Source organism: Diceros bicornis, chromosome 14 (assembly GCF_020826845.1).
Source record: "Diceros bicornis minor isolate mBicDic1 chromosome 14, mDicBic1.mat.cur, whole genome shotgun sequence".
Lineage (NCBI taxonomy): Eukaryota > Metazoa > Chordata > Mammalia > Perissodactyla > Rhinocerotidae > Diceros > Diceros bicornis.
In genome coordinates this window covers 34,244,147-34,266,050 of record NC_080753.1, presented here as the reverse complement: position 1 = coordinate 34,266,050, position 21,904 = coordinate 34,244,147, and the positions used below count along the sequence as shown (strand labels likewise).

The 21,904-nt window shown below is 54.5% G+C and overlaps 2 protein-coding genes across 8 annotated transcripts; one reads left to right on the top strand and one right to left on the bottom strand.

Moving 5' to 3' along the window:
* The first annotated feature begins 116 nt into the window (after positions 1-116).
* On the top strand, positions 117-11,761 carry VARS2 (valyl-tRNA synthetase 2, mitochondrial). 7 transcript variants are annotated; one of them, XM_058554854.1, is made up of 30 exons: positions 118-234; positions 856-959; positions 1,085-1,166; positions 1,283-1,383; positions 1,671-1,792; positions 1,905-1,971; positions 2,071-2,168; positions 2,739-2,820; positions 2,992-3,111; positions 3,569-3,680; positions 4,415-4,503; positions 5,041-5,131; positions 5,378-5,505; positions 5,624-5,727; positions 5,959-6,040; positions 6,358-6,434; positions 6,517-6,592; positions 6,874-6,979; positions 7,187-7,257; positions 7,382-7,507; positions 7,725-7,829; positions 7,991-8,059; positions 8,185-8,263; positions 8,384-8,511; positions 8,654-8,806; positions 9,623-9,829; positions 10,526-10,637; positions 10,790-10,965; positions 11,131-11,259; positions 11,364-11,761. In XM_058554854.1, the coding sequence occupies exons 5-30, from the start codon at positions 1,707-1,709 to the stop codon at positions 11,457-11,459; spliced, it is 2,769 nt and encodes a 922-aa protein (XP_058410837.1). In that variant the 5' UTR covers positions 118-234; positions 856-959; positions 1,085-1,166; positions 1,283-1,383; positions 1,671-1,706; the 3' UTR covers positions 11,460-11,761. The 7 variants fall into 7 exon arrangements, 5 of the variants coding, with proteins under 5 accessions (XP_058410836.1, XP_058410837.1, XP_058410833.1 ...); XM_058554850.1 differs by having other exon boundaries at positions 732-959; XM_058554849.1 differs by having other exon boundaries at positions 430-959.
* A 2,161-nt stretch (positions 11,762-13,922) lies between these two features.
* SFTA2 (surfactant associated 2) lies at positions 13,923-15,287 on the bottom strand. The gene is made up of 3 exons (XM_058554857.1): positions 15,172-15,287; positions 14,833-14,921; positions 13,923-14,694 (listed from the first exon to the last, which is right to left on the bottom strand). Exons 1-3 carry the CDS (start codon positions 15,233-15,235, stop codon positions 14,608-14,610), a joined length of 240 nt encoding a protein of 79 aa, XP_058410840.1. The 5' UTR covers positions 15,236-15,287; the 3' UTR covers positions 13,923-14,607.
* Positions 15,288-21,904: the final 6,617 nt, after the last annotated feature.

Sequence of the window (21,904 nt, the reverse complement as noted above, 5' to 3'; positions counted from 1 at the left end):
CCTCTCCGCGGGGCTTCCCCTCTCCGCGGTGGCGCGCTCCTCGACGTCGACGGCCATTCGACTCGGAGGGGAAGGGGGTGGGGCCGAGGCCAGCTACTGCGCATGCGCCCGGCGGAGCTCCGGCGCCCGGCGCCGAGCGGATCGTGGGTCTCGTTCCGGGGTCGGGTTCGCCGGTTCATGCAGCTCTTGTTGCCGCCGCCGCGGGCCGCCCTGGGATAGCGGCGGGCTTGCCCGGTGAGCGCGCGTGAGGCGGCTTCTGGGGAGTGGGAGGCGCTGCGGGCCCGGGGCCCACGCGGTTGGATCGGCGGGAAGGCCGGGCCGCACAGGCCTGGGGGCGGGGCGGGCGGCTCTGGGCAGGCCGAGATCGCAGTGATAATGGGGGTACTCATTGCTGGCGCTCGGGCGCGCTGATGTAGATCATCCTCCTAGATCCCTGAGACTTTTCCCCACTTGTGTGTCAGCGGTCATCTCCGCGTCGCGGATGAATACGTTGAGGGCCAGAGATTCCGATCCTGTCCCAGAAGAGCCCTGATCTCCGTGACCCTCAGGAACCTGTTACTGTCGACACCACGCACGCTAGTCCTCACGGAGGAAGGGTTGTGTGGGAAGGGATAGATACTTAGAATAACAGACCAGTGCTAGTAGGAGGCAGGGAATAAGGAATAGGGTGTGACTTTAGGGGGTATGACCTTCCGCTACCCCCATATTTTAATGTACTCTGTCTGGAACAGATCTTGGCCCCTTTCCAAGCACTCCTGATGCCTCATTTGCCTCTGGCCTCTTTTCGACCACCGCTTTGGGGGCTGAGGCCCTCACGGGGCCTCCCCAGGTCCCATCCGCTTTCTACTCAATCAGAGCCCCATGGATCCCCTATCTCCCGGAAGAACCGTGAAGCCAAACAGAAGCGCCTGCGAGAGAAGCAGGCGGCACTGGAGGCTGGGATAGCCCGGAAGAGCAAGGTTAGGGGTCAGACAGCTTGTCCTTGGTTCGATGAGAAGACTTGGGAGGGAGCTGGAGTATCCTGGAGGGTGCCTGGGGTATCCTGGGAATTGCATCTCCCCCTTCTGGTCCTTCCTCCCCCTAGTCACCAGCAGAATCCAGTAAGGCCTGGGCTCCTAAGGAGATAGTACTGTATGAAATCCCCACGGAACCCGGTGAAAAGAAAGGTAACTAGGAACTTGAAGGTCGTTTCTCTCACCATATTTGTTGCCCATTTGATCTGCTGAAATGCAGCCTGGGAACAAAGTTCAGGAGTTAGTGGAGCTCTCTTCTGCCTCCACAGATGTCTCACAGCCCCTGCCCCCTACATACAGCCCCCGATATGTTGAGGCTGCCTGGTACCCATGGTGGGTGCGAGAGGGCTTCTTCAAACCAGAATATCAGGTTAGTACATGGCAGGAGGGGGACTAAACGGTCCCCAGGATGGACTGGTGAGTGAGGTTGGTGGACACAGCTGAGCCTCAGAGCCCAGAGCTCACAGCCAGCCACATTGCAGAGCCTGTCAAAAAACAGGGAGCGCTTGCCTTCTGGCCCTGGTGTCTCCAAAGCGTTTTTAAATCATGTTTTCCCCTTCCCTGCAGTTCTTTCTGCCTTGGAGACACCAGAGGGTGCTATCCTCTCAGGTAACATCCAGTCCTCTCTTGCCATTTGACTTTTCTCCTTCCTTCTAGACCCAGCTGCCCCAGACCACAGGGGAGACCTTTTCCATGTGTATCCCACCTCCCAACGTCACTGGCTCCCTACACATTGGTCATGCGCTGACAGTGGCTATACAGGATGCCCTTGTGCGCTGGTGAGAGGGGAATGGGGCTGCTTGAGTTCTTGGAGGGGAAGTAGAAAGCGTGGGAAGGAGTGAGGATAAACACGTAAGCCCAGGGATTCACATGAGCATATTTCTTTTGCAGGCACCGGATGCGTGGGGATCAGGTGCTGTGGGTCCCTGGCTCAGATCATGCAGGAATTGCTACCCAAGTATGTCTTCTGCCACTTTTTCCTTTTCTTGAGTGAAAGAGATTTCTTCCCCTAAAGCAACCTGATTCTCTGTTCATTTGCCCTCTAATCTTATTGTAGGCTGTGGTGGAAAAACAACTATGGAAGGAGCGAGGAGTGAGGAGACACGAGCTGAGCCGAGAAGAATTCCTTAGGGAGGTGTGGAAGTGGAAGGATGAGTGAGTATGATGGGCAGGGGTGGAGGGGCCAAGAGAGCAGGTGGAGATGCTTGCTTCCCAGCCACTCTGTCCTAACTTGTAATCGTGGCTCTTCCCATCCAGCCCTAACCTCCTTTGGAGACATAAGCTCTGGAGCCCCTTAGCATTTGATGGGGTCTCCTAGCTGTGTGTGTGATATACATTAAATTGTATATATTTATGTGTATATGTGCATATGTATATATATGTTTTTTTCCTCCACTTATCCCATTTTCCTTTGCCTACATTTCACCACCTCTTGTCACCCATTTCCATTTTCCGTGTGCGTGAAATTACCTTCATTCTTCCAGATCTGTTATCACATGCCGTCTTCTCTGTAAAGCTTCTTTGGGTTTCCCACAAATCAGCTGTCCCCTCCTCTGTTATGCTTCTTTTAAACTCCTGGGTTTGTGAGTCTGTCTCCATTAGCTTCCAGAGGGCAGATCAATGGCACACTCACTGTAGTACTCAGCATTGCTGGGGCCATCACTGGGCCTGGTTCATAGTTGGCGGTCAGGACATGTTTGCTGATGGAAATCTCTCTGGGCACAGGAAAGGTGGAGAGATCTGTGAGCAGCTCCGAGCTCTGGGGGCCTCCCTGGACTGGGACCGAGAGTGTTTCACTATGGATGCTGTGAGTGTTCCATGTCTTGGTCCCTGTGGGTGTCAGGGGGTGTTTAGAGACCTGTGCAGGGAGGCAGGTTGTTGTGTGTGTTGGATGTAGGAGGGTGGGAATGCCTGGGCCCCTGAGTGGGGCGATGGGCTGGGAAGGGGCTGTTGGATGTGGACACTCAGGTCATTCTAGGGCTCCTCAGTGGCTGTGACCGAAGCTTTCGTGCGACTCCACAAGGCGGGGCTGTTGTACCGGAGCCAGCAGCTTGTCAACTGGTCATGTGCTTTAAGATCAGCCATCTCGGATATTGAGGTGAGGCGGAGAAAGAGAAGCAGGTTTGAGAGAGTGCTGAGGCAGGGTGAAAGCTCAGACTCTGGAGCCAGTCAGCCTGGATTCACATCCGGGTCCTGCCATCTACCAGCTGTGTGAGTTCTGGCAGGCCATTAGCCTCTTTCAGCCTCAGTTTCCTCAGTCTGTAAATTAGGGATGATGGAAATGCTTGCATCATGGGGGTGTTGTGAGAATTAAATGAGAACTCATGGAAGGTGCTTAGCATGATACCTGTGCGTGGTTTAAGTGCTCACTGAAAATTTTCTATAACTGACTGCACAAGAGTTAGGTGAGGGGAGAGGGAGGTGGCTTCTGAATCCTCTGAATGGCTTTCAGATGGGTTGCAGGGAGGCTGGCATGGATGGATGAGTGGAGGTGGGAAGGCTGGGTGTGAGCTTTGCAGAAATGCTGCTCTCCAGCCCTCCTTCGCTGCCCCCAGGTGGAGAACCGGCCCCTGCCTGGCCGCACGGAGCTTCGACTGCCTGGCTGCCCCACCCCAGTGTCTTTTGGCCTTCTCGTTTCTGTGGCCTTCCCCGTGGATGGAGAGCCTGGTGAGGGTAGTCTTTGGAAGGGTTGCCCACTTACCTCTGCTTCCTCTGTTTTCTTGAGCCATGTTGGGCTAATGGGGGAGAACCACCAGCCTGTTTCCCATGTGACCTGGTGGGAGGGGCATGAGGAACCTTGAAAGTGTTTGCGTTCTTGTGGGCACTTACCATGGGTATTCTGGGCCATGTAAGAAAAGTTCATGTGGTCACCGCCCTTTGGGAATTTAGCATAATTCTGCAGGAGGCTGCTACCTCCAAAAGAGACAAAAGTTCTAAAGTGTGGTTTGGACAGTAAGTGTTCCAAAGACTTCAGAGAAGGGGAAGATAGATGAGCTGGAATAGTCAGAGGAGGTTTCTTGTCGGAAGGGCTGGTGCTAGCCCCAAGAAATGCACAGCATTTGTGACTGGGGCTCTGCGAACCCCCAGTGTCTTATGGGTACAAAGCAAGGACTCTGGTTGCTTTTATGAACACTATATCTATTTCTTCTATGCAAGTTATTGAGGAATTCCTTAGCACCAGACACCCTCTCAGGCCTCTGGTCATTAGCTTACACGGAAACCCCAGGCTCCTATAGGCCCTGGCTCTAATTTTCTCTAGTTACCCCTGGGGGCTCCTCGGGGCCTGCTCAATGTTGACTGCTCTCTGCCCTGTCCCTTTGCCAGTTCTCCTGGCTTTAGCTGTGTCGAGAGTGAGGGGGCAGGGTGATGATCAGCTATACGTGCTTGAATTTTGTTTGCAGACGCAGAGGTTGTGGTGGGAACCACGAGGCCAGAGACGTTGCCTGGAGACGTGGCTGTGGCTGTTCATCCCCACGACTCCCGATACACAGTAATACCCAGTGCGCTCCCTGTCCCCGGCCTTCGGCCTTTGTACACCCACAGCTTTCTCTTCCCTTCCTTTGGGATGGTAGCTCCTTCTCTCCTCCTCCTACTTCCTTTTCCTAAGACTTCTCTCCTCTCAGCTCTCCAATGGCCCTGAGTCAACTCCCTTTTCTCCTTGACGTTACACTTTTTCTCTAGCTTAGGGGTTGACAAACTATGGCCTGTGGGCCAAATCCACTCTGCTGCCTGTTTTTGTCTGAGCCACACTCCTTCGCTTGTGTATTATTTACGGCTGGCTGTATTATGTATCATCTAGCTCTGCTACGGTGGCAGAGGGCAGTTTTCGTGCAGAGACTGAATTTGCCTCTTGGCCCACAAAGCCTAAAATATATACACTCTGGCCCCTTAAGAAAAAGTTTGCTGACCCCTCTCTAGGTCTTTACCTTCTGGTTCTCACTCTTTCATTCCTAGGGTTCTCATGCCCAGCCCAGACTTTTCCACCCCCTACATATGCCTGTCCTTGATCCCTCTCCCCTTTCTTCAGCATCTACATGGGCGACAACTTCGTCACCCCTTGACAGGGCAGCTTCTCCCCCTCATCACAGACTCCGCTATTCAGCCACATGTGGGCACAGGTGAGTGGAGATCAGGGGAAGGAGAGAAAGTTGGGAGTTCTGGGGGAGAGGAGAGGGAACCAGGAAGAGGAAGAAAGTGTAGGGGAGATCCTCACATAGGGTAGTCTGAATGGGTAGTAGGGAACGAAAGGGAGGCACAGACAGACAAGAGAGGGAGGGATAGGGAAGTGTGGGCGATGATGACACCTCTGGAAAAGCAAAAGCCAAAGTCAGGATTCAGTGTTCACGGTGGTTCTGCTCCCCAAGGGGCAGTGAAGGTGACTCCAGCTCACAGCCCTGCTGATGCTGAGCTGGGGGCCCGACATGGCTTGGGCCCCCTGAGTGTCATTGCGGAGGATGGGACCATGACCCCCCTCTGCGGGGACTGGCTGCAGGTGGGACTGACCTCCATGTTACCCCATCCTTTGCGGGGACCCTCCGCCCCTCCTCCCCTTCCCACTTTCTTGTTTTTCTAGAGACCTTTAACCTTTCTTTTGGCCACTTTTCCCCCAGGGTCTTCACCGATTTGTGGCCCGGGAAAAGATTATGTCTGCACTGAGGGAGCGGGGCCTGTTCCGGGGCCTCCAGAACCACCCTATGGTGCTGCCCATTTGCAGGTAACCCCATTGTAACTCCTTTACTTAGGGCCACCCCCAGAAAGGAATGGGTGAAGCTTAAGAGTGACAGTAGGATGGGTTGTGTACCCCTTCCGCTAGAACACAAGCTCTGTGTCAGTTTATTTGCTGCTGTATCTTCAGTACGGAGGGCCTGGCACAGTAGGGACCCCTGTCACTGGGGGAAAGGTGCAGGGCCAGAGGAGCAGTGGACTTACCCTGTCTCCTTTTCAGCCGTTCTGGGGACGTGGTAGAATACCTGCTGAAGAGCCAATGGTTTGTCCGCTGCCGGGAAATGGGGGACCGAGCTCTCCAGGTGAGGCTGCAGTGCTAGGAAGGACTGGGACCTGGTGGGGGGTAGCTCCCTGAGGATTAGAATGAAGAGACGGAGGCTGGAGCCCTCCTGCCCCGGAGACCTCTCTAGCTGTGGAAACTGAGAGGAGAGCTGTGGGGATGGAGTGGCCCAGAACGGGCTGGCTCGTGTCCTCACTCAAGCCCAGAATCTTCTCACGAGCCTTGGGAGATCCTTTCTGGGTTTTAGAACCACCTCAGAGGCACCTGTCCCATCCCGGGAGGGGCGCAGGTGCAGGAGGGGAAGCACGGTCTAACGGTCTAGTGGCCCTTTTCCTCCAGGCTGTGGAGTCGGGGGCCCTGGAGCTCAGTCCGTCCTTCCACCAGAAGAACTGGCAGCACTGGTTTTCCCACATTGGGTAAGGAGAGGGGAGCTCTCATGGGGATGGGGAGGGATGACCCACTGGTTATGCTGAGAAATCACTCATGTCTTCTTGGCAGGGACTGGTGTGTCTCCCGGCAGCTGTGGTGGGGCCATCGGATTCCGGCCTACCTGGTTGTAGAGGAGCATGCAGAGGTTGGTAGGAGGAAGGGACGGGAGGGCGGCCATGGCGGAAGGAGCCTTAGCGCAGGAGGCAGAGCACTTCCAGTGCCAGGCCCAGCTGCCTGCCTGTTCTGCACTTCGTGGTGGTCTTAGTCATGTAACCTGCAGCGATCAGAGCCCCTGAGCCGGCATTTCTTCATCTCACCGCCAGAGGGGGCCGGCCATTCTCAGACCACAGGAGACAACATGGAACTCGGTTTCACACCTGTCAGGTGTTATTCTTCCTCACGCTCCCCCACCCCTTACTTCTCCAGGACGACAGGGAGGACTGTTGGGTGGTTGGGCGGACAGAGGCCGAGGCCAGAGAAGTAGCTGCAGAACTGACAGGGAGACCAGGGGCGGAGCTGACCCTGAAGAGGGGTGAGTGCCTGAGCTGTGGAGGGACAGGGGGTGGGGGCCAGATACTAAGGTGAAGAAGGTGGTGTCGGGAAAGCTGGGAATGGGGCAAAGGCCGGACCCCTGATCTTTGGGGGTGGGTGGGGGTTGGGCTGGAAGGGTGGGCAGCAGCGAGCTGAGGTCCTAGAAGCTGAGTTTCCAATTGTCTCCATTCCCTATTCTGTTTCCCAGACCCCGATGTCCTGGACACATGGTTCTCTTCGGCCCTTTTCCCCTTTTCTGCCCTGGGCTGGCCCCGAGAGGTGAGGCGGGTTAAGAGGGAGAGCATGAAGGTGGGGATGATGAAGATACCTGGGCCCCCCAAGTCTTGAGAAGAGCTAGAGGCCCAGGGCTTGGGCCTCTTACTGCTTCTCTCTTTCCTCCTAGACCCCAGACCTTGCTCGTTTCTACCCCCTGTCACTTTTGGAAACGGGCAGTGACCTCCTGCTGTTCTGGGTGGGCCGCATGGTCATGTTGGGGACGCAGCTCACAGGGAAGCTCCCCTTCAGCAAGGTAATAGCCCCTCAGGGCCCTGCCCTCTCTGTGAACCCCCAGTGTTCCCCAAACCATGTCTTCCATTCTAACCCCTAATCTGGTGTTGTTCATGTTCCTGATCCCTTTTTCTGACTCACTTCCCACCCCAACCCCAAAAGCATGGAGGCCAGAGATCCCAAGAGACACTCCAGGGAAAGACTCTCTAGGCCTGCCTCTGATCCTTCTGTGCCCCCAGGTGCTTCTTCACTCCATGGTTCGGGACAGGCAGGGCCGGAAGATGAGCAAGTCCCTGGGGAATGTGCTGGACCCACGGGACATCACCAGTGGAGTGGAGCTGCAGGTCAGGATGCAGAGCCCGGCGCGAGGTGTAGGGTTTACGGGAGAGCGGAAGGGAGCCTGAGCAGAGGGGCCAGCTGGGAGGACTGGAGTTGTGAGGGACAGTGGGTGGGACCCTTGTAGGAGCAGGGACTTTGGCCAAGGCTAGTGCATTACCCATCGCAGGTGCTGCAGGAAAAGCTGAGGGATGGGAACTTGGACCCTGCAGAGCTGGCGATGGCGGCCGCTGCACAGGTGAGTCCCCAGTGTCTGCCCTGTCCCAGCCTCTAGCTCGTGGCCACTGATTTCCTCTGCCACCCAGGCTTCTGGCCCTGCAGCCTCATAGGCCTCTGGCACCTCTCTTCTCCATCTGGTTGCAGAGAAAGGACTTCCCTCATGGGATCCCCGAGTGTGGGACAGATGCCCTGAGATTCGCCCTGTGCTCCCATGGGGCCCTGGGTAAGCCCGGGCGAGGGAGGTGTTGGGGTAGTGGGGACCTGTGCAGAGGGGCAGGCAGGGCCAAGGACTTCCTGTGTGCCGCCGCTTATGTGCACACTCCCTCCTCCCTCTCCCTCCCAGGGGGCGACTTGCACCTGTCTGTCTCTGAGGTCCTGAGCTCCCGACATTTCTGCAACAAGATCTGGAACGCCCTGCGCTTTATCCTCAATGCCCTAGGGGAGAAATTTGTACCCCAGCTTTTAGAGGAGGTAAGAGAAAGAAGAGATGCTTTCTTCTTACCTCTGGGGTGGGGAGTCAACTGTCTGAGGGTTGAAGTTGGCATCTGGAAGGAAAGGAGGCAAGGGAGTGGGAGTCGAGCCATCCCAGTCCTGAGCCAGCTTCTGCCCACAGCTGTCTCCCTCTTCCCCCGTGGACGCCTGGATCCTGAGCTGCCTTGCCCGCACTGCCCGGGAGTGTGAGCGAGGCTTCCTCACCCGAGAGCTCTCGCTTGTGACTCATGCCCTGCACCACTTCTGGCTCCACAACCTCTGTGATGTCTACTTGGTGAGTGAGGCCGGGGGCCAGGCGTGGCATTCCACTCCTGCAGCCCGCTTCTCATTCCCCTGAAATTAAGTTCCCTGGCAGAGAGCTCTGAACTAGGTTCTTGATTGTCCCCTCAGTTAGGACAGGAAGGGAGACGAGACAGGGATGTCCCAATTCCCTTCTTCCCCGGGACTGGTCTCTGCAGCGCAGCCAGGGCACTGTTCCCTGCCTCTCATCTGGGGAGAGAGGAGAAGGAGGGGAGACTTCTAGAAAACACTCTGACAAAGCAGGGTCAGAAGGCAGATGGAGATCCTTTTTGAGCCCCAGTAATTGCTGAGTTGGGGCCCTGGGCAGGCCAGGAGCTGTGAGCAGATGGGGAGGAAGAGTAGTGGTCTTTAGCTCAGGGTTCTCCCACGTGATCCTGGGTGAGGATCTTCCGGAGGGCTGTTCACCAGGAGTGCGAACCCCACCCGGAGTGGTTCATTCAGCAAGCTGGGGGTGGGATGGCGAGAATTTTCTTGTCCCAGGTGATGCTGCTGGCTCAGGACCTCTGTGCTAGATCACTTTTTCTCAACCTTTTTAAAAACCTCTGTTCCTTTTTGATAAGCAGAAAACTCAAGGCTTTTCTTTAAACTACACAAACCTCCCTGACAGTTTTATTCCCCACCCACCTCTGAGAATCCCTGCCCTGGATTTCCACTTTTCACGTGCTCCATAGTGTGTCCTGGGGCAGCCGATGGTGCTTCCGCCCACAGATTCCCCGCTGGTAGGGCAGTGAGTGAATGGAGGAAGGACGTGGCCATGGACTGTCCCCTGACCAGTTGGCTTCCTCCCTAGGAGGCTGTGAAGCCAGTGCTGTCACACTCGCCCCGCCCCCCAGGGCCTCCTCAGGTCCTGTTCTCCTGCGCTGATGTCGGTCTCCGCCTCCTTGCCCCGCTGATGCCCTTCCTGGCTGAAGAGCTCTGGCAGAGGCTGCCCCCCAGGCCTGGCAGCCCCCCTGCCGCTAGCATCTCTGTTGCCCCCTACCCCAGTGCCCGCAGCTTGGTGAGTCACACGCCCATGGTGTCTCCGAGTGGGACTGCTGGTGAAGGGCTGGGGAGCAGTCTTCTAAAAGGGTTTGCTGCTTGGGGTCATTGACAGTAGTGGTTTGTACTTTACTGTAGAGTCTTTGGGAAGATGGATTGTTCCTGCAGGGCTGTCTTAGGGACAGTATTAGCACAGTGGGCAAGAGCAGGATTCTGTCACGAGACTGACACCTACTAGCTGTGTGACTGTGCCTCAGTTTCCCCATCTTAAACTGGGGATAGTAATAGTACGTGTCATGGTTGTGATGAAGATTAGATGTTAGTAATAGGATAGCCCAAAAATCTCAGTGCAGTTTTAAGCTTTAATAACTTCAGAGGAGTGAATGCTACAAAGTCACCCAAAAAATCATTTTAAAGTTTATTTAAATTTCTTTTATACTTGTTTGGTTTTTTAATTCTAATTTGTTTTTAGTTGTTTGCCATCTTCAATCAGAGTAACTAAACTGACATCAACCACTGATCATCTAAGACCTTCTTAGATGACGCCCCAGTTTTTTCTGTGTTTTGTTCCTTGAGGTGGTGAATTTTGTTTGTGGTGGAGAGGACAGATTTGTTGCTCTAAGGAGAATGGGCTGGGCAGGTGGAGGATAGAGCCAGGAGAGTTGATACCGACTCTCCCAGAAGCCGGCTTGTTAACTCTGGGCCCCATCTCCAGGAGCACTGGCACCAGCCTGAGCTGGAACGGCGCTTCTCCCGGGTCCAGGAGGCTGTGCAGGTGCTGAGGGCTCTCCGAGCCACGTACCAGCTCACCAAGGCCCGGCCCCGAGGTGAGGTGGTCCTGGGCTCCCAAGTCCCTGCAGAAAGGAGGGGCTGCTGGGAAAGAGGGGAGAGAGGCCAGAGCCCAGAGTTAGAAGGTGCAGGATGGGAAAGGAGGCAGGATCTGATGCCTTGACCCTGACAGATTCCTTCTCCTCCCCAGTGCTGCTGCAGAGCTCAGAGCCTGGAGAGCAGGGCCTCTTCGAGACCTTCCTGGAGCCCCTGGGCACCCTGGGCCACTGTGGAGCCGTGGGCCTCTTACCCCCAGGTGTAGCAGCTCCCTCTGGCTGGGCCCAGGCCTCACTCAGTGACACCATTCAGGTCTACATGGAGCTGCAGGTGACCAGAGGAGAGTGGAGGCGGGGTGAAGGGGTTGAAAAGAATGTTGGGAGGAGGGGAAGGGGTGGGTTCTATGAAAGTGAGGAGGGGCTCATTAGAATGGGGATGAGAGAGGTGCTGGGCAGGCTGCAGATGTCTGAGCCTTTTCTTTCTCTTCTTCTGCAGGGCCTAGTGGACCCCCAAACCCATCTACCTCTGCTCGCTGCCCGAAGACACAAGTTGCAGAAGCAGCTTGATGGCCTCAGGGCCCGCAGCTCATCAGAGGGAGAGGCAGAGACTCAGGGGCAGCAGAGGGTGAGGCTGGGGGAGGCCACCCAGGAAGCGCGCCTCCTTGAGGGAAGGTGGGCTGGAGGGGGTGGCCTCATACCAGCTCCTCACCTTCTTCTCTCCTCGTCCAGCTTTCTTCCCTCCAATTGGAACTGTCAAAACTGGACGAGGCGGCCTCTCACCTCCGGCAACTGATGGATGCATCTCCCAGCCCCAGGGAGCCCTGAGCTCTAACTCACCATCTTTGGCGGTTTTCTTCCCTCCTGGACCTGCCCTTGAGGACAAACAGATCCAGGAGCTGTCACGGCGCGATGGTGCCTCAGAGACCATGTGGTCCACCTCCCTCATTTTGTAAATGAGGAAACAGACTAGCTCGGGCAGCGTGACTGTGGGTGTCCTCGAGATGCTCATGGTCCTACCCCAGTCTCCCTCCTATGCAGTCCCACCTGGAAGCTTGGGAATGAGGAAATTCAGATAAACTTTTAAAATCCCAAACGTGTCTGCCTGTGGTCCTTTTATCCCTCTTTTCCCTAGTGGTCACTCTTGTGCCTCCTGAGACTTTGGTCTGGGAAAAGAGGAGGGCTGCCTCTTAGCCTCAGGCTCTGGGCCACAGTGGGAGTATGGGTGCCGGGTGGTACCTGCCTTGTTGGAGGTAAGAAGAACTTTCCAGTAGGGCCTGGTTGTAGTGAGCTGGGTTCCACCTACTTCCCAGAATTACTGACAGTGCCCTGACTTTTGCAGGCCCTTCCTCCTTCTCACCAGTGGAAGCTTCCCTGCTTCTTGGCCCTTCCCCAGGGGTGCTGAGAGGAGCAGGGACTTCCTCCAGGCCTGAGGGGCTGCAGGGTGTGCTGGGGGTTGAGTTCCCCTCTTCGTGTTCACCTGAGACCAGAATGCGGGTCTCAGCCCCTGACAGAGGTCCACACTCAGAGATGCGCAGACGCCCACCTACCCACCCCAAACGCCTTGTCTCATCTCAGTGGGATTCAGGGGCCTGGCCCTTCCACACCCGAGTTACACTCTGTCCAGCAGCTCTGAGTAGCTACTATGCATGGTGGGCCTATCGAGGGCTGGGTCCTCCGTGGTGCCATTTAATCCTCCTGAGAACCTCATGAGGTGGATGTTCACCCCGTTTTAGAGATGAAGAAAGCTGCTTAGAGGATAAAAGTACCTTGGCCAAAGTATCAGCTGAGATTCAACCCAATAAATTAGGTACAGGTTCTTTCTGGCTGCTGTAACCAAGCTTCAAATATAATGGTGGCTTAGACGAGATGGTCGTTTCTATTGCTGCGTAGAAGAGGGCAGGGCTCTGCAGTAATGGGAGCCCATGCCTGTTTTAATCCTATTTTCCTGCCATTCTGTTACACTCTTTCCAACTCTGGGTCTAAGATCTGCTCCAGCTCCCACTGCCATATCCACATTCCCACCCAAAGAGAACAAGAAAAGGAGAGGGTGGGTGGTTTCTTTTTTCTCCTCCCCCAGTTCAGCAAGTAGTTCTTGAGCACCCACTATGTGCTGGGCCCTGTTCTGGACACTTGGCTTCATCAATGAGGGAAACAAAGGTCTCTGCCCTTGTAGCACTTTCCTTCCAGCAGGGAGAGTCCAAAGTAACACATGTAAATAAGTAAAATGATGTCATAAATGCCATGTAGGGGGACCTAGGCGCATGTGTGTTGGGGGGCAGGTGGTAGATGAATAGTGGGGCAGAGCTCCTTGTAAAGGTGAGATTTAAGCAAAGACTTGCAGGAGTTGCAGGAGTTACTAAGTGGATATCTGGGAGAAGTTTCCAGGTAGAGGGAAGAGCCAGAGCAAAGCCAAGATGGGAGCAGGCCTGGAGTGCTCAAAGAATAGCAAGGAGGCCAGTGTTGGGGCAGAGAGCTGTCGCCTGCCTGCTGGTGCCTGCTAGGGGCAAGCCATGAATTACTGGGGCCCTTTGGGCCCCTCACTACCTCTCCTCTAGGCTAATTGTCTCAAGATGGTTGTAAAGGAAACTAGAGGATTTTTGTAAGTTTTTCTTTTCACCCTCCCATCCCTCATCTTCAGGGATGCTCCATGCTGACCTGTTGTCTTCACCTCCCTCCAAAGGAGTCTGTCTCCAATTTCACATGGTGGTGATGGTGGGTGGGTGGGGGTATGGCAGGCAGGGGCAAGTACTGTGCAGAACAGGAAGCAATCATGTCAATACCTCCAAATGGGCACATCTGGGCTGCACGCTGGCCTTTTGAGAGAGGTGGTAAGAAGTCAAGACAATCTTGAGTGGGGAGCCAGATGAGCACCCGCCTCAAGAAAATCAGGACCAGGAGGACCCTGGACCCCTGAGGGGACTAGGACTTATGTTTTGGGACCGGGTTTCCACCTTAATAACAATCTCAGGCCCACTTATCTGACAGGCACTGTGGCATGTGCCCTAGAAGCTTATCTATGTCATCCTCACAACAATCCTATGAGCTGGCACTATTGTTACCCCCATTTTGCAGGTGAAGAAATGGAGGCTCCGAGAGGATAAGGAACTTACCTAGGACTCGAGCGTGACCTGTGTAACTACACGTTCCTCTGGCTAGCAGGACAAGATCTGCAGCACCCTCCTCTCCTCCCCACCAGTGACGCCAGGCCAGCCAACTGCTCACAAGCTGAACACCTCATCTCTCACCTGAGCTGCCTCCCACCCCACCTCCCACCCTGACCCACCTGTGTAGATCCCTGGGTCAGGGGCCCATGTCCTGGGGTGTTCTGTCCACATCCCTGCCATATCCCTGGTTTCCTGAGCCCCCAGCCCCAAAGCTTAAGCAAAAAGAGACGAAATTAAAATCTCGCTTAAGCCAAGGCATTTGTCTGGTGTCGACCTCTCCACTGCTAATGGACTCAGGTGAGGGACTTACCCTCTCGAGGCCTCAATTTCCTCATCTGTAAAATCGGATACTGATACCTATCATGCTACATTCAAGATTGCCGCAAACATCAAAATGAGAAGGCATCATGTCTGGAACTAAGTAGGAATTCAGTGTGTGTTTCCTTTTTTCCCAGGGGTTCTGAAGATCTCACTTGAAGTGTGTGTTCACGTACATGCATATGTGTGTGTTGGTACATGTGTCCCCAAACAGTTAATTCCCCAGATTCTTTCTAGGTCTTTAGGCACTGGTGTTGAGGGAGAGAGGGTCCATCCCAGAATCCCTCTGCTTAACAAGAGGGAGAGTCAGAGACTTGGGCGTCCAGTTCCGGCCCTATGCTCATGAGCCCACAAAGTCAAATCATTGAATTTTGCGTATTTAATGCCACTTGGCAGGGTGAGGGCCTGCTGGAAGACAGGATCAGGGCAGCCCCCCTACACCCTCGGGGGCCAAATGCCCAGGCCAAGTGGGGCACAGGCTTCGATTGCTCTCAGACTTTGCAGATGACGTGCTGTGGGGATCCTGCATGATGGAGGGTGACGTTGGTCCCGGATGGGAGATGGAGGAGGAGGCAGAGCTAGGGGAGAGAAGGGGTTGGAGGGCAAGGTGTAAGATGGCTGTCACTCACACCCCGGAGACAGCCAGACCCACCAGAGAGGCCCAAACCGACTCAGAAACACACTCCAAGTGCATGCAGCCCCTGCCAAAGAACTACCTTTTCAAGCAATTCCAGGAAGCTGGAATCATAGGAGACATTTGACAGAAAGGAGTCCTTCAGCTTCAGTTGCAAAGTCATTCCTGGCCCTAAGGATCCAAAGGTACAGCTTAGAACCCAGCCATCAGGGCCAGATTCCCTCAGAGATGCAGGCACCCTCTCCTGCCCCCTTGTCCCCCAGTTCCTCTTCACCAGCAATGCTGTTTCAGACCCACTTAATGAGAAGGTTCAGCTCTGAACCCTTGGGGGCTCAGGACTGGGGTGCCTCCATCTCTCTCATTCCCCTTCTGGGCCTCTTCTTGCCGTGAGGACCCAGGTGTCCAACCCTCCAGCCCTCACCTGCTCCGTGTGAGCTGCCAAGGAGGGTCAGGAGGAGGAAAAGGGGCAGCCTGGCCCCCATCATGGCCACCTCGCTTCTTGATGGACAGAAGAGATGTCTGAAGCCCCGGCCGGCCACTCCTGACCAGGCCTGCCTTTCTATACCCCCTTCAATCCTTAGCGGAGGTGTTTGGGGGGAATGGGGAGGGGGAAGCTGGGTAACTGGATTTTCCAGTTCTCCCAACGTGGTTTCAAGGACCCAGGAGAGGGCCATTCACTGGGCTATTGGGGAGAATAGAGGGTGGTCCCCTTTCCTCAATCCTGTGCCCTTCCCCTCCCCCATGTTTCAAGGCTTGAGGGGTGGGTGCCTGGTCCCACAGAGACGGAGATTGAGAGGGGAGTGGGGACCAGGAAAGTGTCCCTCCTGCAGGTGTCTGGGCCCCACTCGGGCCCCACTCGGGCCCCACCTAGGCCCCAGCCTCTCATTGCTCTTTAGGGATTAATTATTAACTGCAATTAATTTTCATCATTCATGCCACCAAAGGGCTCAGGAGTGTGGGCCCAAAAGGGAGGGGTGGATTTTGCCAAGTTTCTTCCCAGACCCAGATGTCCTGGTCCCCATGCCAGAGCGGCTTTCTGGGTGAGAAATCTGGGCAGCGGGGAACTTTCATCTTTGAATGTTTTGTTTTAGGTGCTCTAAAATATCCTAGATTCTCAGGTGGAGACATGAGTTCCATCAAACATCCTCCCACCTCCTACCTGGTGCACTCATGCAAAAGGGATCCCTCATACTCTGAGCAACACCCTCACCCACAGACACTCAGAATGGCAAACCCAAGGACAGAGGTGTAGAGCGAGGGAGTCTGGAGCCCGTCTAGTTACCATCTTTCTTTACGCACTAGGAAACTAAGGCCTAGAGGGGCTAAATGACTTACTAAGGTCACACAGCAAGTCAGCAGCAGAGAGATTAGAACCCATCCCACATAATGCCGGACACAGCAGTCAACTCAACAGACACACAAGTCATGTAACCCCCTGGAACACACAAAGGCACGTGCCCTTTGTCTTCCTATCCGCCTCCCTTTGCATCATCTCCCCCCGTCCTCGAAAACCAGTGGGCCCAGCACAGAGGGATGGAGGCAGACAGAGCACTTGGCAGAGGCAGGGAGAGAAGCCAGAAGCAAGACGAGCGGCATGGAGAGATGGAGGGAGACACGGTCTACACCACAAACGTAAATAAAATGAGACATCAAGGGACTCCCAGACTTGCCCTGGAGAGCAGCAAGACCAGGGTGGGAAGAATAAGTGGCCAAAACGATCAGCAGACACAGGAGGTATGAGCAGGGGGTAGAAGGTGGAAACACAAAGAGATGCTTTGGAGCATCCGAGTCTTGAGAGTGGGAGCACCCCTGTGTCTTTCCCAGCCAATGCCCCCAACTCTTTCCATTTAATCATAGCTGACACCACTATGTGCTGGGTGCATTAGAAACATTGTTTGCTTTACTGCTTATGACGACTAGGCTACCCGGTTTTAGGGGTGAAGAAACTAAGACTTAGGTAGGTCATGTGACTTGTCTGAGTCTGCACAGCTTGGAAGTGGTGGATTCCAGCACGGTGGATTTGGGGCAGTCTGCTCCTGAGCTGGGTCCTGAACTTTCGCATTGCACTGTCCCTGAACATGGTGCGTGTCTTCCCTGGTGCCCCTCTTCTCCCCTCGCCCCTTCTCTACCAAAGGAACAGAAAACTTTGTGGGCTGCTGCTGGTCTAGAGGAGAGATGGCTCAGGTGTTCACCCGCTTACCCTGCCCTGGGGTCTCCTAAGGGTCAGATGCAGTCCCCAGGCCATGATGCTCTCCACCCCCACCCAGCTCCCAAATCCTGCTTCCCCCAGGCACCCATATATCCTCACCCACAATGGGTGTACTTCTAGGAGCAAGAGGAGGCCTTTGGAAGAGGACACCTTGGTCCCCTCTCTCCCAGGAGCGTCCGCGCTGGGGCCTGCCTCGGGCCTGGGGGACAGGTCCTAGTCTGGGAAGTGCCCAGGGGCCAGGTAGGGGAGTCCTCAGGCTCTTACTCTCCCCATCACCCAGTGCTTTCTGGGATCAGGCTGGGACAGGTTAATCCTCTGGGGACAGCTTGGTGACCTCTCCCTGGGGATGGAGATCCTGGTGTTGATGGAGGCCCCGGCACACCTGGCTCTCCCGAGACTTGTGATAGGCCTGGAAGACTTTAAAGAGCCAGGGAGAAGGGCCTGGAAAGACACATCAGCTGGCACCGTGGATGCCACGCAGCTGCTGCTCCTGGGCCTGCAGGCCTTGGCGGGACATGGTGAGCACCGGGGCTCTGACATGGGGCGTTGGGGTGACACGTGGACCCTGGGCCCAGGATAGTGAACTCTTCTAACTCCATCATATAATTTTTCTTCTTTTTCCAACAGCTCAGCTGAGCCCATTGGGGATCTCTACTACAGTATCTGGAGGTCTCCACACCGTCTCTATAGGTCTCCCCACCATCTCAGGGAGTCTCCCCACTGTCTCTACAGGTCTTCCCACTGTCTCAGAGAGTCTCCCCACTGCCTCTGCTAGTCTCCTCACCATCTCAGAGAGTCTCCCCACTGTCTCTGCAGGTCTCCCCACCATCTCAGAGAGTCTCCCCATCATCTCAGAGAGTCTCCCCACTGTCTCTGCAGGTCTCCCCACCATCTCTGCAGGTCTCCCCACCATCTCTGCGAGTTTCTCAACAGTTTCTTCAACCTCTGAGGGTTTTCTGAGTAGCCCTCAGACTTTAGCTCCGACCATTTCTGGGAGCACTTCAGGAACAGTCTCAACGTCGCCAGGTAATATTTCTGCTGCTTAGTCCATCTCTGAAGAGCTCTTTAGCTAGGTCTGTAGCTCTGGGCGGGGGCTTCCTGTGCTCCACCACGGTTGGCAGTTCCCCAGAACCTCACTGGAGCAGGGCCCTGGCCTTGGTGGCTATACAAGGACTCCCCTTTTTGCTTTCAATTTATCAACTTTTTCTCTTATGGTTAGCACCTTTTGTATTCTACCTCAGACATTTTTTTTTTGCCTACTTCAAGGCTGTGAAAATATTCTCCTACATGTCCTTTCAGAAGCTTTATTATTTTAGCTTGCAAATTTAAGCCTATGCTCTATCTCAGATTATTTTCTGTGTATGGAGTGCGGTACAGGTCAAGGTTAATTTTTTTTCCTTTATGGATAACCAATTGCCCCAGAACCAATTATTTCAAGGACCCTCCCTCTCTCCCCACCACTGAGTTGTGTGCGTACCTTTATCAAAAGTCGTGACCATATGTGTGGGTCTATTTCTGGACTCTGTTCTGTTTTTCTATTTGTCTGTTCTTGCTCCAGCGCCACAGTGTTTAATGAGTGCAGCTTTGCAGCACGTCTCAAGATATGGTAGTGGAGGTTTTTCACTTTTGTTTTTCTTTAAGAATGTCTTGGCTGTTCTCAGTTCTTTCATTTTCAAAGAATCAGTTTGTTAATTTCAAGCAAAAACTTGCTAGGGTTTTGATCGAGGGTGCATTGGATGTAATTTCTGCTTCTGCTCTCGCTTGGATCTCTTCTAGCCATTTTTACCCTATGCCCTTCCAGGATTTCTCTCCCCGACAACAGCCCCGGGAACTGCTCCAGCTGTGCCTAGGACTTCCACATCAAGTGGGGCTGTCTTGGGGGGTTCCACTCCCATAAAGGCTGGAGCGGCTACCACTTCCCCTGGGCTCAGCGTCCCGAGCAGTATGGCGCTCTTATTCGCATTGGGTCATTTACCAACAAAATGTTAGTTGGGTCCATTCTTTCTTATTCCCCTGAAGCCACCCTGGCTCTGGGAGAGGAATGTGGGGACAACCTTTAGTGCCTGCTTCCAACTGTGTTTTGAGTATGTCTGAAGATGTCTCCAATTCTTAAGGGGTTTCAGTGCCCCCTCAAGCCTCTGGTCAGACCATAGCCAGATGTCTGTTACCTGATTGCTTCCTCAAAAGGTTTTCACCTTCCTTCCTCATGGCCAAATCTATCTTTCCAGGGCAAGAAGCATCCCTCCCAGAGAGCCTGTCCTCCTTCCTCCTTCTGTCTCCTTTCTCCCCTCCCCTTCATCCCTAGCCTGCCCTCCGGCAGTCTGAGGGCAGGAGATGAGTGGAGGAAAGACAGGACAAGGCCTCTGGCTCCCCTTAGTGACCAGAGTCAGCGTCCGTCAGGGGTGGTGGGGAGGACTGGGGTTCAGAAGGAGAGAGGCCCCCCCTGGGGACCCTCACAGTGCAGAGACATCACAGATCCAGAGACATGGACAATGGATCCTGAGATACGGAGGAGGGTTCAGAAAGATGGAGAGATGTGGATGTCACTGAAGAGTTTAGAGACTGACCGACACGTCCACAGTTGTTGAGGAAGAGGTGACTGGGGCTTGGATTGAAGCCCTTTAAAACCCCCTCCGTTGAGATTCTCATCCCAAGATGATAGGAGAGAATTCCAGAGAGAAACGCAGTCTTAGAGTCACATAGACATCAGAGTCACAGAAGGAAAGATGGAAAGTCATGGAGGGCAGTGAGGAGTGGGGGGTGGGAGGCCCTACCTGCCTCAGTCACTGTCCCTCTCTGCTCCTCAGGCCCGAAGCCTCAGGAGAAGGGATCTGTGCTGGACTGGGCCATCATGTTGATCCCTCTCACTGTAGTGGCAGTGACTGTGGGCCTACTGTATGGTATCAAGGAGGTGAGTGAAGCTGTGGTCCAAATGCATGGCTCCCCAAGGCCAGTGGCACTGGGACCTGGTGCCCCAGGACTCTGAGAAGAACAGAGGCTTCAGGGAGATGGATGACAGCTTGCCACACTTAGGGAGAGGCGAGGGAAAAAAGGAACCCCAGTCTGGGTGGCTGAGAGGATACATTAACCAGACAGGGATGGTGGCTTGGGGCCACTAAAAGAGAGGCTGGGGAGCACTGAAGGCTGCCCAGCCAGCCCATGGAGGCACTAAATTCAGCCCTAGGCAATGAAGAACCAGCTTTGTGGAGCCACATTCAGCTGGGTTTTGAATCCTGGCTCCTCCATTATTGTGCAGTTACTTACCCTCTCTGTGCTCCAGATTCCTTATTAATAATAATAATAATTAATACTTAAATAGCACTTACTACGTGCCAGGTGCTGTACATACCTTAGTTCACAGCAACTCTGTGATGTAGTAATATTATTACCCATCACTCTACAGATGAGGTAATTGAGTTCTGGATAAATGAGAATGACAGTATCCATCTCAGAGGGCTGTTGGAGGAGGACACTAGCTGATGCACGTAAAGCACTTATGTAGTAAGTGCTCAGTAAATTAGTCTGATTCATTATCATTCTTGGTTTTGCTGGAAGAGGAGCGCTGAGAAATGAGTTGTTGAGGGGAGGCAGCAGGTCACGGAGAGAGCTGAGGGCTGGGCAGCAGGTTCCTTGGACGTCAGTTAGCCCATCCTATCCATCCCTCATCTCATAGGCCTGCCAGTTCCAGAAGGAGATGAGTGTCGGGTGTGGCTGTGGGTCTGTGACCCCTTACCGCTGCCACCTTGAGGTCCCTGGCCAGCGCTACTCCATCAAGTGAAGGGGCGGGGCCGGGATCGCCTAATGCCCCTCCTTTGGCCTGCCTTCTTCCCCTCCTAAATAGACTCATTCAAGACAGCCTTCCCATTCACAACAGCTGCAGCTATTTCCTGCGGGTGGATTCGTAGGGCCACCGGCCCCCCATGTCTCCACCACCAACAGTGTAAAAGGAAGTCCGCTGTCAGTCACCAAGCGGGAGGCTGTGATTCCAGTTCCAGTTCTGCTGCCAGCCTGCCATAGGCACCTAACCTCTCTGGTGCCATTTTCTCATCTGTAGAAAGAAGGACCAGGGCTGGATGGTCTCCAGAGATCTCCCAACCCTCATAGAGGCTGGGCCTGGGCACTTGGAACCTTCACCCCTCACCCTGTCTTCCCATCCTCTTCCCCAACTATCAGAGAAGCTCCTCAGCTGTGGACACATTGCTCAGGCCTCCCAGCACAGGAGCAGGAGTGCCCCCTTCACATCTCCTTCCATATGGAGCCTCCTTGAGCTGGCCCCTGACCCTCCCAAGACCCCCGATTCTCTCACTTCAGGACAGGTGAGGAACCCTGCTCTGTGATGCCCTCTGGGTGGTGGTGGACACAATTCTTGCTAAATAAAACAGCTCTCCCTCCACTGGTCTCCAGCCGCTGTGTATTTGCTCACATACTAGCCAAGTCTGGTTGTTTATTCTCATCTATCAAATGAGGCTGACATTGCCAACCTCATAGGTTATAACAACGTGAGGTGCATAGCACATTCTTCGGCACATAGAAATGCTCGAACATCAGTAGCTCATAGGGTTGTTTTGTGACTGGCCTCTCAACCTCTAGGTCAGACACAACCCCCTCTGCTTACACTAAGAGGTCAACCTGAGCCTCCACCTACCTCCAGGTTCCTTCACCGCAGATGCCTGTGTCCTCTGGGGGAAGCTGTGCATGTTTAGCAGCATCTCTGGCCTCTATCCACTAGATGCTAGTCTCATCCCCCTCCAAGTCATGACAAGAATGTCTCCAGACATTGCCAGATGTCCCCTGGGGGGCAAAATTGCCCCTCCTCATTGAGAACTTCTCTCCCCGGGTTCCTGGGTGATGGGGTAGGGTAGCTGACTAGTGGAAAGGGGGTCTGTCAGTCACTTCTGAGTTCAATGGAGTTGCAGGGGAAGTCCTGCTTCTGCCTCAGTTTCCC